This window comes from Festucalex cinctus, chromosome 10 (genome assembly GCF_051991245.1).
Source record: "Festucalex cinctus isolate MCC-2025b chromosome 10, RoL_Fcin_1.0, whole genome shotgun sequence".
Classification (NCBI taxonomy): Eukaryota; Metazoa; Chordata; class Actinopteri; order Syngnathiformes; family Syngnathidae; genus Festucalex; species Festucalex cinctus.
In genome coordinates, this window is record NC_135420.1 from 7,380,543 (window position 1) to 7,398,413 (window position 17,871).

General features: G+C 40.9%; 1 protein-coding gene across 3 annotated transcripts in view; it reads left to right on the forward strand.

Annotated features, from left to right (window-relative positions):
* Positions 1-17,871, forward strand: part of col24a1 (collagen type XXIV alpha 1) — a 144,052-nt gene that overhangs the window by 33,441 nt on the left and 92,740 nt on the right. For 2 of the 3 annotated variants that reach the window (XM_077533926.1, XM_077533928.1), the window contains exons 4-5: positions 6,096-6,149; positions 12,817-12,870. In XM_077533926.1, the coding sequence (XP_077390052.1) occupies positions 6,096-6,149; positions 12,817-12,870 (108 nt within the window). Of the gene's footprint in view, positions 1-6,095; positions 6,150-10,112; positions 10,184-12,816; positions 12,871-17,871 lie in introns of those variants that run through there. The other variant, XM_077533929.1, reaches the window with a different exon arrangement.

A 17,871-nucleotide genomic window follows, 5' to 3' on the forward strand; every position in this document is an offset into this window, starting at 1 on the left:
AACGGCCCTCTCGGCGTCGGCGCTGTCTCTCCTCCGGCGAAAGCCGAGCCCTTCCCAGTTGCATGGGTTCGTCACTGGCGAGGTCCACCTCTCCTGGTTCCGGTCGGGAAGGAAAGATGGGTCGCAGCCTTCTGGCCTCCGGTGGCCGCGTCCAGGGGGTGGGTTCCTCCCTCCTTCGCGGTCCGCCGATCTTGGCCAGCTCCTGACGACGATGATCGGTCCGGATGGCGAGGGAAATCAAGGCGTCCAAGTCCGCGGGGAGATCTACGGGAACCAGAAGCTCTTGAATGACAGGTGAGAGTCCTTTCAAAAAATGGTCGTGAAGTGCGATGTCGTTCCAGCCACTGTTTGTTGCCAACGTTCGAAAGCGAACTGCATAGTCGCTGACAGATTCTTTGCCTTGCTGAAGTCGGCTCAGTGCTCGTGCCTTCTCTCGGTCATTGTTTTCTGGATCAAACACTTGGCGCAAAGCGATTTGAAAGTCCTGTACGCTTTGGCAGACCGAGGAACCCCTGGCCCATTCCGCGGTTGCCCAGGTTTTGGCCCGACCCGTCAGGTGAGACACCATGAAGGCCACTCGGGATCGGGCTGTGGGAAATGCCTGTGGTAACTGTTCATAATGAATGTCGCATTCCGTGAGGAAAGTCTGACAGCGTCCGGGTTCACCGGAGTATCGTTCTGGGGAGGCCAGTCTCAATCCTACCCCGGTGAATGGCGTGGTCGATACAGAGAACTCAGGGTGAGGAATCTGTCCAGTGGGAGCTGGCGCTCGACGCCGTGAAAGGCTTACCAGCTCGTGGACCTGGCTGGTCAATTCCTCCATCCGGGACAGCATGGTCTGTTGGATCCGGTCCTGGTTGTTGAGCCGGGTCTCCTGGCTCTGCAGTGCGGCCTCGACCGTGCCTGCTGGGTCCATGCTGGCCGAAGTGTACTGACAAGGCGGGGTCAAGTAGGACTCAGACGCAGGCGTAAGGTAGGCCACCAAGGCAGCAGGTTTATTTCCGGCCAACAGTGGTCTCCTCTCAAACTGAGAGGAGAACAGGGAGGGGAAAAAGTGGAGAACAAAAAGCGCTCCACTAGGGAGGAAAAAACAGGCAAAAGGTACTGGGGACAACAGAAAGCGCTCCGCTAGGGAGCAAAAAGGGCACAAGGCAAAAGGGGTAACTAAAGGCGCTCCAAAAGGGAGGAAAAGGCACAAAAACAAGGCAACAACGCTAGGCAACATGAACGGGGACATAAGGACTGTGGACGCTTCCATGCACTGACGGTGACACTTCGGCAACGGAGGGGAGAATGCAGGTGGCTTTTATTGTGTGGGTTGATTGGTGGCAGGTGGTGATAATCATGGGCGGGGACCGGTAATGAGTGAGCGGCAGGAAGGGCAAGTGACCTGGGGTGAGAGGAGAGTTTAGGATTTCAGAGTAAAACGGGAAACAGAGACAAAAATAAAAGCATGAGCCGCCACGCCTGGTGGCGGCGTGACACTAATGCAAGCACACATTGATCGCTTCACAAGCAAATTAAGTTCCCCTTCATCTTACAATTAGCATAGATTTTAAATATAGACGGACAAAACATCCCTAATGAAAATTAAATTGCACTAATAAAATAGCCACTAGAGGCTGCTAAAAGTGCACCAATGGAAATCAACCTGACTTTTTTAACAGATGTGTTCCTTTTAAATATTGTGAATATGCCGACAACGATATTGTGGCAGTTTTAATATCACGATATTGCACTTATCGTGACATTCCTATGGGTCATTGGAAGAAACTTCGTCAGTACTCACTTCCTGTAGGACATTGAGGTATTTAGACAGCTCAAAAAGCCACATGACCCAGATATTATCATTTCCAATTACATGGTTAACTTCAAATGAGTGTGTTATGGACATTACAATTGATCTCCTGGTTGCCAGGGGTATCATACTTACAACAAAAAAACAAAAAAAAACCTCTATGTGAATGTGACCTCTATAATATAAGCGGTTTGGAGGATAAGAATAATGTTGTCTACTGTATAAAGCACAGGATTTTTTTTTAATCTATAAAGTCAGAAATTGGTACAAAATATTGCTTAATTGGCCAAAGCACTTGGCCTTTTTCTGTTGTTCTTTGATTGTATGTTTTGGCTACTTACAGACCTGTTTTAAATGCAAGGTCAGTTGAAGTTCAGTGTCTCTGTCTGCCATGACCTCTGTGCTTGAACTAAAAAAAAAAACTAAAAAAAAAAGTTGGTTTCCTTCCTCAGGGGCAGTATTTCACTGCCTGACAGGCATGCTTCCAAGTAGGCTGTAGAGTTCAGTGGTGTATACATAGGCTGCCCCTGCTCTCTGTAAATCTGTAATCTTGAAATGCACTCTTGATCTTGTGTTATTCTTACACATTTGTTTTCTTTTTATGTGACATTAGTTTAAAATAACAAATACAGTACATGAAACAATTTCCCAGCTAGTAGTTATGAATTCTGAAGCAAACATGATAGTATGAGTGTTTTCAGTATAAACTAACAATCCTTAAAAATTAGTCCATCTAGTCAGGATGCCGCAGCTGCAGCATAATTAGCATGCAAGAGCGGTAACATTAGTTTTCTATGACTGTCCATGATCTCACCCTTGATTGTGCAATAAAAGTATAATTAATTCATTCCTATTCCGGGAATAGGGTTTCCCTTGCTGATGCTGTACAGGGCTGAACTAGAGTCTTTCAAAGCTGACTGCGGTGCGGGTGCATGCAATGTGAAAGTAAGATGTATTGATGAGCTGGAGAAGGGCCACAGTGAGGACATGCAAACTTCACACAGATCAATGAAAACGAGTGCAGAAATGATTGTTATCGTTTATTCTTTCAGTCTTTGTCATTTTAACTCGGTTAACATATTCTGGTTGTATTTGGCGTTCACTAACGAAACTGCAGTAAGACTCCATTGTAGCTACTAATGGCGCTTTTCCACCGAACCGGTTCCACACCGAAGCGGCAATTTTTGTCCCTGGTTGTTAGTGTCTCCACGGGACTTTTTCGGGGCCGAGTTGTTCCGTTGTAACCACTGTTTAGAACCCTTTCTGCAGTGGTTCTGCTGCGCCGGTCGTCGGGGGACGAGCAGGGCCGTGATGTCACCTGCCGTCTGATTGGCCAACAGCAACGCGCAAACAACGCCGTGGCACACGCCCATTTCCTTCTTTTACGCAAGAGAAGCAAAGGCGCCCGCCGGTGTTCGCCAAAGTCATAAAAATACAGTATATTCAAATGTTCACGCCCCCTTTCCGCCATGCGCCAGTTGTAATGGAAAAGCGACGGGTGCGATGTGGTGTGCAGTGCGGAACTAATGGAGTAGCAGCATAAGTAACACTTTGAAAAGTGACAGATTTACACTCATTGGTGTGGACACCTTTAAACACTTTTCTAGTGTTAGATATAACACTGTGTTAATCTAACACTGGCGATTTTGCTGTGTAGCCTACCCATAAATGCCAAATCAAGTTTATTTATATAGCCCTTAATCACAAAAGAGTCTTAAAGGGCTCCACAGGCCCACGGTTGACAAATATAAACAACATCCCCTGATCTCAACCCCACAAGTGGGCAAGGAAAAACTGAAAAATCACATATGTGGGGAAGAAAAGAAGAGTACTTGAGAAGCAGGCTGCTGTTGAGTTAGCATTGCTCATGTATCAAATAAGTAGCGTTAGGGTTTTAGGGTTATTTTTAGTAAGATGGGTCATTATGGATAAATTATTAGATTTTGCTAAAATGAGAGCTTGTTTGTGTTTAGCCCTATGCCCAACAGAAGACCTCTATTTCTGTCACATTCCATTTGCACTCCCTACATGCTTTTTAAAGTGTTTTAAGATTCGGGTTTGTGAACAAGAGACTAAGTCTCTTATGATGAGTTTTAAGTCTTACTAGTGCTAAGTACAGTAAAGAATGAATAATTCGTGAGATCATGAATTGAACCAGTATAAAAAGAAAGGAAGCAATTGCCAAAGGCAATTTGGCATTTGGCAAGCGTGCCAAACGCACACTCAGGGAGCATTACGGCTGCTATATCTTTGGTTGTGGTTAGTCAATGAGGCGAGACTTCAGATTTTATGAAGTAATACATTTTTGGTTGTGATATCCCAGGTTAGTACCACATCTAAAGTATTACCATTATTATGGATCACTTTATTTGTTATCTCTGTGAAACTGAAAGTACCATCTGAAATTTATAGGAGTGTTGAGGTCACCCAGACAAAATATTTTAATAGATTATCTGTGTGAATCACCAACTTAGCCACAAGTTACGACAGTAAATAACAGGAAGATAAAATAGCAACAAAGCTGTAGATTGCACAAGAACCTCAAATGTGTTAAAGGTGTTGTTAGAGCCACAAGGGCTAAGTTTGAGAACAAATTTTCTAGCTAGAGCGACACCCCCAACCTTCTTACAATCACGCACAGCATGTGAACTCCCAAAGTTTGGAGGAGATGCCTCATTTCGCGGCAAAAAACGTCCATCCATCCATCCATTTTCTTGACCGCTTATTCCTCACAAGGGTCGCGGGGGCTGCTGGCGCCTATCTCAGCTGGCTCTGGGCAGTAGGCGGGTGACACCCTGGACTGGTTGCCAACCAATCGCAGGGCACACAGAGACAAACAACCATCCACACTCACACACACACCTTGGGACAATTCGGAGCGCCCAATGCGGCAAAAAACGTATTTGATTTTAATCAAGTCTTGCGACCAATCATATCAAGATTATGGTCTCTGAAAAAGTCATTAACTAGAAAGGATTTCTCCGAGAATGATTTAATATTCATGAGACCTAGTTTCATTAAAGTTGGCTGATTGGTGGTGTTTGCGCTGACGGGATTCTTGGTCATAATATTAATAAGATTGCATTGCCTGTATCCCATATTTTATTTTGAGGCACCGTAGGAATTCAATTGTTATTCGTCGAATCACAAGTACTAGGGGTGTTAAAAAAAATCGATTCGGCAATATATCGCGTAACTACAGCACGCAATTCTCGAATCGATTCAATAGGCAACCGAATCGATTTTTTTAACATCCATTTTTGATGAAAAAATATTCAACAAAATGTCTAACTTTCATACCTTAAGCATGGAAGAATGTTATCTTAATGGAATATTAAGCCTTACTATTTTATTTCAATGCTGTTCTAACATGAAAAAGGTTACAACCTGTTTGTTAAGTACAGTGGCTCACAGTTATAGCACTGAAGTTTGAGATCAATAAATAATACATTTTCATTCAATTCTTACAGTGTACATGTACAAGTTTACTGAATGCTATTTTCTAAATTGAGTAAAAAAAATCGTAACAATCGACTTGTAAATTCATATCGGGATTAATCGGAATCGAATCGTGACCTATGAATCGTGATACGGATCGAATCGTCAGGTACTAGGCAATTCACACCCCTAGCAAGTACTAATATTAATAGGAGCGAGCACTGGGTCACATCAGTAGAACTGACCAAGGAATAATGCTAACACTCATTGCATAGTATCACCTCAGTAGTACTCACTACTCAGTATGGAATGCAGTATGCACCAGTCGGTATTGACTCAGTATGCCATTGGAAATATTTGTTTGTTTTATTGGCCAATCACCCTAAATATTCACAACAAAGATACATTAAATCTAAAAAACATTTAAACATGTGTAAATGTTTGTTGCTAGCTAGACATAATACATGCCTGGAAGGAAGTCAGATTTTTGAGACGATGTGTCACGATCTTATCAGAGCGTGTCATTAGGCAAGGATCACAAAATACTTTCAAAATCTGATATCTCTGAATCTCTTCTGCAAAATGTTGCTTCACCCTTACTGCTGAGAGCTTCACAAAAATTGCTTTTAGCTGAATACAGGCTCACGTCTTTGAACCTGGCGGCTCTTACATAAATATTGCACATATCACTTTGGCGGCTGGGACAGTGAACTGCATGTTATTGCTTGCCATTAACATACTCTACCTCTTTTCTTTCTTCCCTCTTCTCTCTCTCTCTCTCTCTCTCTCTCTCTCTCTCTCTCTCTCTCTCTCTCTCTCTCTCTCTCTCTCTCTCTCTCTCTCTTTCACTTTTTTCTAGGGTCCTCCTGGTCCCCCTGGTTTGCCCGGTCCTCAAGGAGCAAGAGGCTCTAGGGTGAGTAACATTTGCAAAGTCAGCAGGTTGACCATGTTGGTGCATGTCCAATATAGTAGACAACATTAAGAGGTTCAAAAATAGAGTTTTTTTTTTTCTCGTTTAATTCTCTTCACACTTCACAAAGGAATAATCCATATACTATATTGTTACGAATTTAGGACTGTACATTAATTGAATACATGAAACCACTGCTGTGTGCAAAATATCCAACATTCAGGTAAACAGTAACATAAGTGTCATGCAAAAACATGGACAATATATGAATATTGCATAGTACGAGTATTAAAACTTACACATAGTTTAGTTGGTCAGGACTGACTCTTCCCCTCACTCCCTCATTTGTTTAACTTTGCGCAAAGCTCCACATTATTCTATACTGGCTTCTGTCAGCAATTATTTCCCTTATTTAACAACATATACAATTCTAATGTTTTTGCTGTAGTTTTAAATTAAAATTGGTGTTTTTTTTTGTGTTGTTTGAACAGACAGGATGCGTGTTGTGAGCTTATTCCCTTCACCGATCATTATAGTGTGATAACGTCTCATTCACACTTATGATGTATATGTAATATGTCTGTTTATGCAGTTGTTGGTATTATTACATGCCTCTTCCTTATCGCCATCTGGGTCGTGTCATTTTTCGTTCTGACCTCTAACTCACATCCGTTATCACGGGAATCATCTGTGAAAATACAGTGGAACCCAAATTCAGGAATTTAATCTGTTGCGAGCCTGCTCCTAACTGAAATAAATGGAAACAGAATTACTGGCAATCCTGTGAAGGATTCCCCCATCTAAAATGATTCAAAATCGTCCCACCATTCTATTCATTCCTGGTGATGGGTCACTTATATTCGTTTGACCTTTCAGTGTATTTTTGCCATGGACTTGTGAGCGGATGTATACAGGACTGTTACCTTTTATCGTGAAGCATGATAGCGCTGAGAAACATCTTTATTTTGGTCATTTAATAAAGTAAGTACTGTACATGTGGACATTTAGCCCATTTTTACTCCCGACTTTGGCTATCGAGTACCACCATGGCTGCACTCGTCCCAAACCGTCACACGTTTCAATTACAACACGATATTTCATGTTAGCTAAAAGTAGCAATTTTTGTTCAAGCTATCCATGACGGAACATGCAACCAGTGGTAAGGCCAACTTCAAAATAACATCTTTCCAAATGCAGTAATACACTGACCTTAGTGCCTTGGATACTTTTATTTTGAAGTTGTTCCCGCGCAGCGTGTTGCGGCGTGACCACTGACTTGACTAATCACATGGTGTCTTTCAAACTTTTGCTACCGACGTCAACAGCACAACTTTGTTCTGAAATTAAGTTCACTCTCTAAGGACAGTAAAAGACCTACTTAATTATGCCGACATACGGTGCCTGTTGCCAGCATTCAGCACCAGCTCCTGCGTCAGCCGCTAATTGTAAGCTAGCCTGCAGCGAGTAAGACGGCGGAAGCCATCGTATTACTTTTCAAAGGCAGTATAATAGACAAAAATGACTCTGCACACATTGATGCTGACAGCTGATCACGTTCTAACTCAAAGGTGCTTTTTAAGCTGACATCACTTCGATTCATCGATCAAAATGTATGGGGAGAGATTTATGTAAAATCTCAGGGGGAAAAAAGCAACAGAAACTGAAGCAATATTAGCAGTAAACAACAAGCTTGTTTCACTTTTATTAGAGAATAAACAACAAGCCTTTTTGATATCCCCAACTGAATTATCAATCAATGAATTGTCAAAAATACACATATTTCAAAAACTAGAGCCATTTCAGAGAAGTGGATGTCATTTTCAGACTCAGCAGCCCACAATAACTCAAATCATTAAAATGTCCTTGGCAGTTGGTACTTGAGAAAACAAATGTTGGCCAGTATAATAAATGATGCCAGCAAATCAGGGGACCATATTATACACGGGTACAGAGAAAAAAACAGCTTTTTAAGGTTGATTTTTGGGGGACGTATTATACACAGGTGCGTACTATACACAGGATTTTAGGGTAATCAGTTCCAGAGTCAGAAACAAGTTACCTTGGTGTAAAGCGAGGGCAGGCGGCCAGCAAGTAGCTAAGTGTGTGGTCCCTGGCACCTATGGTGTGAGCACGCTGTAGAGATGCTAGGCAGGGAGCCTCTGACTTTCTCGTTTCTAGGGCTTTCTAATAGCACTATCGCTTGCACTTTTCACTTTATTAGCTGATTCATTCCCAGCCATTTTCAATGAAGCAACAGTCCCCTTCACTCCCAGCTGTTTTACTGGATTTTGACTGATTGTACAAGGCCCATAGACTATTGTGTTAGATTGCTATAAAAGCATGGAACCTACCAAAAGAAAGATTAGAGTCAGGGAAAAAAAAAAGTAAATTTCTATCTGTTTCCGTTTTGCAGCAATTAGCATTAGAATATAGCTAAGTTTCATCATTAGTCACAAATCTGTTTGATCCTTGGTTAATTTCTTATACTCTGCTGCCCGTTTTTGTAATAACTACCATTGTTACTAGCATTCTCTTCAGTTCAGAGGCTGCATCAAAGCCTTCTGTATGCTCTAGCACAGTGGTGTCAAACATACGGCCCGCGGGCGGATCAGGCCCGCAAAGGGGTTTAATCCGGCCCGCGAAATGACTTTGTAAAGTAAGAAAATAAATAAAATTGTAATGTCAGACCAATTAATCAGCCAGCCACAATCAAATATATAAATTTGTAATTTCAAAAGCAGTTCTCAGATGAGTCATGTAACTTGTACACGGAATCTCCCTGGAAGTAATTATTTTACACACAACTTAAAGTTATGGTTTGAAAAGAAAAAAAAAAGTTTTTTTTTTTTAACGCATTCACTGCCAGCCATTTTAGAAAATTTCAAAATTTTCAATACCCACGTGATATTACGTTCAAAAATTATATATAAACCGAATCTACCAAATGATTTTAATCATAGACCAACATAAACGTGTTAAATATGACACAAGTTCAATTACTGGTAACACTAATACATATGACAAGGATTAACGTCCTTATAACTTCATTTAATGTGCCACACAATGCATTCTGGGAACTATTATATATTTGCAAAACAGGTAGATTTAACATGTCTGGATCTCACACAGGCAAAGTGTTGCTGTGTTTCATTTGCATTTGTGTTGTTTTTTGAAACAATAGATAACAGTTGAGCTCTGTAATTTAGGGCTGGTCTAAAAATCGCAAAAATCTGTGTATAATTGACGGAAATTGTTAAGTAAAAGTTATATACCATTATTTTACTGATCCAGCCCACTTAGAAATATATTTTCTTCCATGCCTCCCCTGAGCTAATATGAGTTTGACACCCCTGCTCTAGCATAAAAAAAAAAAAAAAAAAAGTATAACTAACTACGTCTTTGGGAGCAAATGAGTTAGGAGCCACGCTGATGACAGCTGATTTAGAGAAAAAAAGAAAGAAAAAGAAAAAAGATTTGACCGATATTCACGCTGTGTGAGAGATAGCACAACATATCACTCTGCATGGATGTTCTGACTGTTAGCTAACTGAAAGTTTGCTGTAGTTTATGAACCACACCAATATTCGTTAAATGGAACTGGGGGTTCTGCTGTTCTGTAATTTTGTTTGCCAGTCAGCACCACTTGTAAGCCATTATACTTATGTCATATATATGATGGTTATGATCATGATTACTTTTCAAAGGCATAAAACAATATGCCTGTTTTGCTTCCTCCCTGCTGCCTTCTTACGATGATGGACATGAGAACAGCTGGACAAAAGTGAAACACGTCTACTCGTAAAAGGTTGGAGAACACATGGAAACCCTCTGAGTCATGAAGTAGAGACAGAGCGAGGCTTGGAGTTATTATGTGGTCGGAAGCTTAGGGCAGTGTGCGGTCAGTCTGGGGTTTTGTCTCTGCTAGCTCAGCATAGTGTGACAGACTAGATGCTTCAAACCGTTATCAAAGCGTTTGAAGTGTGCCGCAGGATATGGAGGAGGCATTTGTCATGGAAATAAACAAGGTTGCTTTGAAGGTGCTGTTAAGGCAGTTTCCAACCATGTTCTTGCATGCTAAGTGAATGATTCGGTCGTCAAAGGCTTTAATGAAGAAAAAGCTGCTGCCTTTGTTTATATGGTCGGGCTTCCTTTTTGTCACAAAATGGTTTGCTGTTGCCTGAGATCATATACTGAACTGTACTAAAAACAGTAATATTTGGCTGTATTATTGTTAGTCTAAACCTTGATAAGTTCAAATGCAAGTTTAAGGGCATGTGCAAAACAAGGTTTATACCACAACTGCCTTAAATTATTAACACCGGCGTTAATTATTATGAATATGTTTCTTTAATTGTTAAGAGTGTACACCAAGTTACAGTAGAAGCTTTTTTCTTTTTTTAACCCCAAATATTTTTAATACGATATCATGTTTACCCATGAAATTTCAAATTTACTTTTCAAAAGTAATATCTGACTTCTGAAAGAACCTCAACAATCTGTGCTTTGTCAATTCTGTTTAAAATGGTAAAATGTCAAGTTCAAGCCATCACTTGTATTTTTGTTTTAAACAGATTTTTCAAAGAGTTCTAAAATATTTACAGTATTTTTTTTCTCGTGTTTATGATGTGGTGTAATAAATGTGTTAATGCAACACTTGTTTGCAACATTGTGTGATGTATTATCTATTGGAAATAAATACTAACGACACATGCTCATTTATGGGAAAGTACTTTTGACAGACTGAAATTAAACTGAATGAAAGAGAAAGATGTTTCTTCCAGGCACTTGGCTCAAGTGGAGCGCAAGCAGCAGGGATACAGATGTGCAGGAATGTAGCATATTTATAGTGTGTGGCTGTGATTGTGTCTTGTTGTGTGTCTGTGCATGTGTGGTGTGTATTAATTCTCGCATACCTGAAGTTAAAGGAATGTAATGCACCAAGAATTGATGGTGAGGTAATTCATAGTAATCAAGTTTAACAAACATACTATATAGTTAAATAGCAGTGCAAAATAAAATACAAGTATTTCAATAAAAACAAAAAAAACAAAAACAAAACAAAACAGGAAAAACAATTCAACTAGATTTTTTTTAAGCACCCTAAAACAGAGTTAAAATAAAGTGGTGTACATAAATAAAAATTCAAAATTAAACATAAAACACAACAACGGGAGGGGAAAAAAAGAAAAAGAAAGATATTCATTTCTACTTAAAGTGTATCTAATTAAAAGGATACAACCAATTGGTGACCTGGAAACCCTCCTACTGTACACTACCTCTACGTCCTTTGTGACTTTATCCCAAACTGTTACAGTTCTAATGTTGGCGGCCTGCTGTTCCAACAGCGGCCTGTTGGTGGTCTCAAGATATATGAAATTGTGGTAAGATCTCCCAGAGGAGAAAGAAAATTTGCGTAGCGGAGGTTCAGGGTTAAATCCCTATCGTTTCACAGTCTAACGTGTAAAGTTGTTTGTTAAAAAGAACATGATTTAAGTATCCGCTGACCACTTTTAGGGTGCCAGAGCGCCAAAACTGTTAATCCTACGATCACAGAGTGTTTGACGTCATTCGCAGAGGCTACAGATTGTCATGTCTGGGGTCACACCAGGGTTAAGTTTGAGTTCATGACCTGTTAAATTGGGTTCACGACCGTGAGGTCAAGTGTCTGTTTTATACTGATGTAACCATCATATAACCATCTTCTAGTTTCAAATAGTTTTAGGCTATGTGCTGTCAGTCTTTAATCCTTTAGGTGATGTCTGGACCTATGTGATGTCATTCTTTAGTCCTTTACTTACTACCACCAATCCGATCGATTCATTGTCTGTAGGTACAGTCTGAGAATTGTGTGTGTTTTGCCGGATTATTACTTCCTGTTCCTCTGTGCAACCATCTTTGTTTCTCATCTAATCAAGTTTGTTCTACGCCTCTCGATGTGAATACATAGTTAAAACCTTATTTGTGTCTGCGCTTTGGGATCCAACCTTCAGAACATGTCACGGATGATGGCTGTATGTAAACAAACAACTGCACTTTTGGCGAGTAACCTTAGACTTAGTCTTGTTCTTTATTGATCCCTTTGGGATGACTCCTTCTGGGAAATTTACATTTCCAGCAGCAATATGAACAGATAATAAAATAAAAAATAGTTCAGTCAATCAATAAATAAGGTTATTACACAAGGGATTGAATTAATAATAATAATAATAATAATAATAATAATAATAATAATAATAAAAATCCAAAAGGAGACCAAAATTGATGGTCTTGGAGGTACTTTACAAGAATCCCACCTGACATCAGCCATATACTGACATACAATAGTAGGCACTCCATGGCTCAACGGATAGACAGTAAAATTTACTCTACAAAATGTACTGAGTACTTCCTTTACCTGTAGTAAATTATAATTACATTTGGCCCAATTCTAGAATCTCTTGGACATCAGTAGAAAGAATAATATTAACAGAATAAAAATAATCTGTTACAAATCATGTTATTGGTTTGAGGTGATATCACCCAGCAGGATCTTTCCAACAACATGCCACAATCGTGCCTTCATGTAGCAGCTGGTATTCATTACTGCATATGAGTCATCTTCACTACTTGGCTGTTATCAGTGACTAAACATAACAGTGCGCTTACCGTGTTTTCGCTCTGACTTTTTCAGGGTCACGATGGTCCACCTGGAAAGCCTGGACCAGCAGGACCACCTGGACCCAAGGTGAGTGGCCATCTCTGATTCTAGTCAAATGCTTTTCTGACAGTATGAGACAGTTTTTGCATCGTACCTGGAGGGGAGTGAGGCAGATGGGTTTCCTCTGAGCCAGAAGACTAGCCAGAAATAGTTCAGCACCAACAATTCAGTCCACCCATGTCAGCATTTTTTTTTTTTTTTTTTGCAATAAAACATAGTTAATTATATTTACTATCGCACCACTTGCAAATTACTTCTTTTCACATATACGAATGAAGTTAAGCATCACATGAAAGTGTGGGGGATGTTCACCATCATTTGGCAGGCCCACCTGCCAATCACTATTTACGGAAGATAGCAATGTCTTTAACTGACAAATGACAGGACATTGTAACAGCCTGAGGATGTGGTTGACTACTTGTTTGTAAAAAAAAAAAAAAAAATGTGTCTGTTGGGAAACTGAGAGCCTTGATCTCTGTCAGATGAGCAAATTGCTTGCCCCGGTTGTTGAACGTCTGAATGTGCCTCCACTTCCCAGTTTCCATAAGTGTGATTGCAATTGTAAAAAAAAAAAAAATCCAATAGACTTAATTAGGAATTGGTTATTAAGTGCTTTTCATCACTAACAAGACAAATGGTCCGACCTATATGTACTGCCTGTTTTGGTCCTGAGCACTGAGTAATATGACGTCATTTTCATTTGACAGCAAGAAACAAAATATCCACCCCCTGAGATGGATTAAAAACAGGTGGATTTTGCTGCTCTATTGGTATTCCATAAATGCCATCTGAATCAAAATACTGCATTTAGACTAGTGGGGCTGCATAGAACATATTCTAAAGAAATGTTTGGCTTTACTTCCCCATTTAAGAACTCCAATGAATGCAAAATGGCAGGAATGTGACTTCTGTCAGCAACTCGTCACACCTTTTACTCATGGCGCAGATGTAACTCAGGACAGTAATTCAACACATCAATAACCCCAACTACGTAACATTATCAACAGTGTTCAAATCATGCCTGGACACAAAGGGGGGATCCTGAGTAGCCACCATTTTCGACTCCTGTGATGCAATGCAATATGCATTTAAAACACTCTAAATGCTGTACATATGAATGTGTTGACATTTTTGAAACAAAAATATTGTCTTCATACGTACAGCATATCGAAACCCAGAACAATGGATGTGCCTAACATTGTGGCCCAACTTTATCAGTTGCCATAGTAGTGAATGCATCCAGTTGTTGTGCACCTCTTTGTGATGGGGTGTGTTGTTATGCTCGTTGAGTTTGCCACCCCTGCACATTAAGCAAACTTTGATGTGAGCGGGCAAGCTAGGGCCTGATTGTTGCCAAGCTTGTTTTTCTATATGAAGGGTTGGGTACAATGTGTGTGCAAAATCCAGAAAGATCCATCCATCCAATTTCTGTAGCCTTTGTTGTCATTCAGGTCAAGTGAGCTGGAGCCTATCCCATTTGACTATGGGCAAGAGGTGGGGTACACCTTGGCCTTCTTACCTGGAGGCGGCACGATAAAATAGCAGCGTTGATCTTTCATAAGCTAGGATCTTTTGTAGCCATAACTTTACTTGAATTAACTTTCAAAGCTCACTTTGTTAATGTTTTAAAAATATATTTGCTTCTGGTTGCCTTATCCTACTAGAAATTGTTGCACTTGTAGCAATAAGGAACTTTTGAAGAACATTATGTTGGTTAAAGGCCATGTAGAAGATATTCTTTCTGGTACACAGTGTCTGTAAATGAATAAAACCAGCAATAGGCAGATGTTGGCAAGAGGCAAGATAATGAGCCAATAATGTATACGGGTAGAGAGAGCATAACCAATCAGTCAATTACACCAAACAGAAGAAGTTTTTGGTCGAAGTTCCCACTGTGATAGCAGATGTAAATGACACATATGAGTCAACCAGCAGAGATGTGGTCAGGTTGTGGTGACTGCGGCTCATTTGACGTCCACATCGTTCATCTCATTTTACTTTTAAAGTGAATTGATCCATCTGTCTCTCTTTCCATTAATTTGCTGCTTATGCCCATTGGGTCTGACACCTGAGGCTAACTACGTTTGTAAAGGTCTTCTCCTTCGGGTATCTGTAGCAGAAAGATGACAGTGAAACTGTCAGCCTTCTGTTAAAGTACAGCACGACCTATGTGAAATAATTAGCGATTACTAGACCATCCATCCATCCATCCATCTTCTTCTGCTCTGGTCGGGTCGCGGGGGCAGCAGCTTTAGGAGGGAAACCCAGACCTCCCTCTCCCCAGCCACTTCAACCAGCTCCTCCGGCGGGATCCCAAGGCGTTCCCAGGTCATCCGAGAGACATAGTCTTTCCAGCGTGTCCTGGGTCTTCCCCGGGGCCTCCCACCGGTGGGACATGCCCGGAACACCTCTCCAGGGAGGCGTCCAGGAGGCATCCGAACCAGATGCCCGAGCCACCTCAGCTGGCTCCTCTCAACTCGGAGGAGCAGTGGCTCGACTCTGAGTCCCTCCCGGATGACCGAGCTTCTCACCCTATTTCTAAGGGAGAGCCCAGACACCCTGTGGAGGAAACTCATTTCGACCGATTACTAGACCTACAATTATATTTAAAAAAAAAAAAAAAAAAAGTACACCGATGTGATAAAACATCTTTTTTTTTTTTTTGCATATGATTGAAATTAATAGTGGGTTTTTAAAATGAATGACTTATTAGTTTACCACGAGATGTCGCTAAATAATACACTCTTAACCATGGGGTATATTCACGATAAGAATGCGCTGCGTCCAGTAATAGCGTGAAATATTGCACCACAACTGCACCCAGTTACCCACCTATTCACTAAGGATATTGCTCTAATCATATACCGGCGCAAACACAGCCACAAAACTGACAGCTTGGAACAAATTTGCACCTGATTTACCACACATGGCAACGGATTTGCGCCAAGAACATGGTTGTTATTAGGGGTGTGAATTGCCTAGTACCTGACGATTCGATTCGTATCACGATTCACAGGTCACGATTCGATTCGATACCGATTAATCCCGATACGAATGGTCACGATTCGATACCGATTAATCCCGATACGAATTTATAAGTCGATTGTTGCGATTTTTTTCCATTCAAATTTAGAAAATACTATCAGTAAATTTGTACATGTACACTGTAAGATTTGTATGAATATATTTATCTAAAACTTGAGGCTTATAACCGTGAGCCACTGTACACAAACAGTTTGCAATCTGTTTCACATTTGAACAGCATTAAAATAAAAATATTAAGGCTTAATGTGCCGTTCATATAACATTCTTCCATGCTGGGTGTGAATCCTAAAAAAAAAAAAAAAAAAAAAAAAAAAAAAAAAAAAAAAAAAAAAAAAAAAATCGATTCTGCCGATTATTGAATCAATTCGAGAATCGCGCGATGTAGTATCGCGATATATCGCCGAATCGATTTTTTTTTAACACCCCTAGTTGTTATAGTAACAGTTGCGAGAAAGATTACATTATCAGAAAGCGAGGTTGGAACGAGAGTAAGCGTTTATAGCGCCATTAAGCTGTACAGAGCAGAGAGGACGATAACAACGTCATTCATTCATAAAATACAAATTATTGGTGCGATCGTTTTAAAAAAAAAAATATTTTCAGAGGTTAGCGTGGGCGTACAGTATGCATCTGGCACATAAGAATGATCGTAAAATGCCTCCCCGCCATTGCCGATCAGCCCGGGTCACGTTATGTGTCTTAAACTAACACGGAAAAATCTCTCTCTCTCTCTCTCTCTCTCTCTCTCTCTCTCTCTCTCTCTCTCTCTCTCTCTCTCTCTCTCTCTCTCTCTCTCTCTCTCTCTCTCTCTCTCTCTGCGTAATCAAATAGCATGCACTGCTGTCATGATCCTGTTGATCGAGGTTCATCAGATTAATACATGCTTTCCAAAAACGGTATTTGCGTCACGCAAACGAGGTGTGGCTATTTGCGCTGGCGTTAGTGAATTAGACGCTGCATATCAATGAGTCTCATTTGCATTGGGGTGGGCATATTTTGCGTCAAATGTATGCAAATTACCTAATTTACATACGCACAAATAACCCCGACACACAGTGGCGCAATCTGATTGGCAGCGCACATCGTGACAGATTTCCCCATCTACTCGTGTTTAGTGAATTAGGCCTCCTGGATTGCTCCATTTTTACCAGTTAGTGCGGTGCAAAGGCTACGCAAACCTTTAGTGAATAGGCCCCCATATTTGGTAACACAAAAATAATTTTGCAATATTAATGTTATTATTACATATGGCTTATGACAGGGTGCCCAGAGAAGAACTGTGGTTTTGTATGAGGAAGTCTGGAGTGGCGGAGACGTATGTTCAAGTGGTGCAGGACATGTATGAGGACTGTAATACAGTGGTGAGGTGTGCTGTAGGTGTGACGGAGTTCAAGGTGGAGGTGGGACTACATCAGGGATCAGCTCTGAGCCCCTTCTTGTTCGCAATGGTAATGGACAGGATGACAGATGAGGTTAGACAGGAATCCCCATGGACTATGAAGTTTGCAGATGACAAAGTGATCTGTAGTGAGAGCAGGGAACAGGTGGAGGAGAAGCTAGAGGCGTGGAGGTTTGCCTTGGAAAGGAGGGGAATGAAGGTTAGCCGTAGCAAGACGGAATATCTGTGTGTGAATGAGAGGGACCCAAGTTGAAGAGTGAGGTTGCAGGGAGAAGAGAACAAGAAGGTGGAGGAGTTTAAATATTTAGGGTCTACAGTCCAGAGCAATGGAGAGTGTGGAAAAGAAGTGAAGAAGAGTGTGCAGGCAGGCTGAAACGGGTGATAGAAGAGTTTCAGCTAAAATGAAAGGAAAGGTTTATACAACTGTGGTGAGACCAGCGATGTTGTTTGGCCTAGAGACAGTGCCACTGAGGAAAAGACAGGAGGCAGAGATGAAGATGCTGAGGTTCTCTTTGGGAGTGACCAGGCTGGAGAGGATCAGGAATGAGTACATCAGAGGGACAGCACATGTTAGAAGCTTTGGA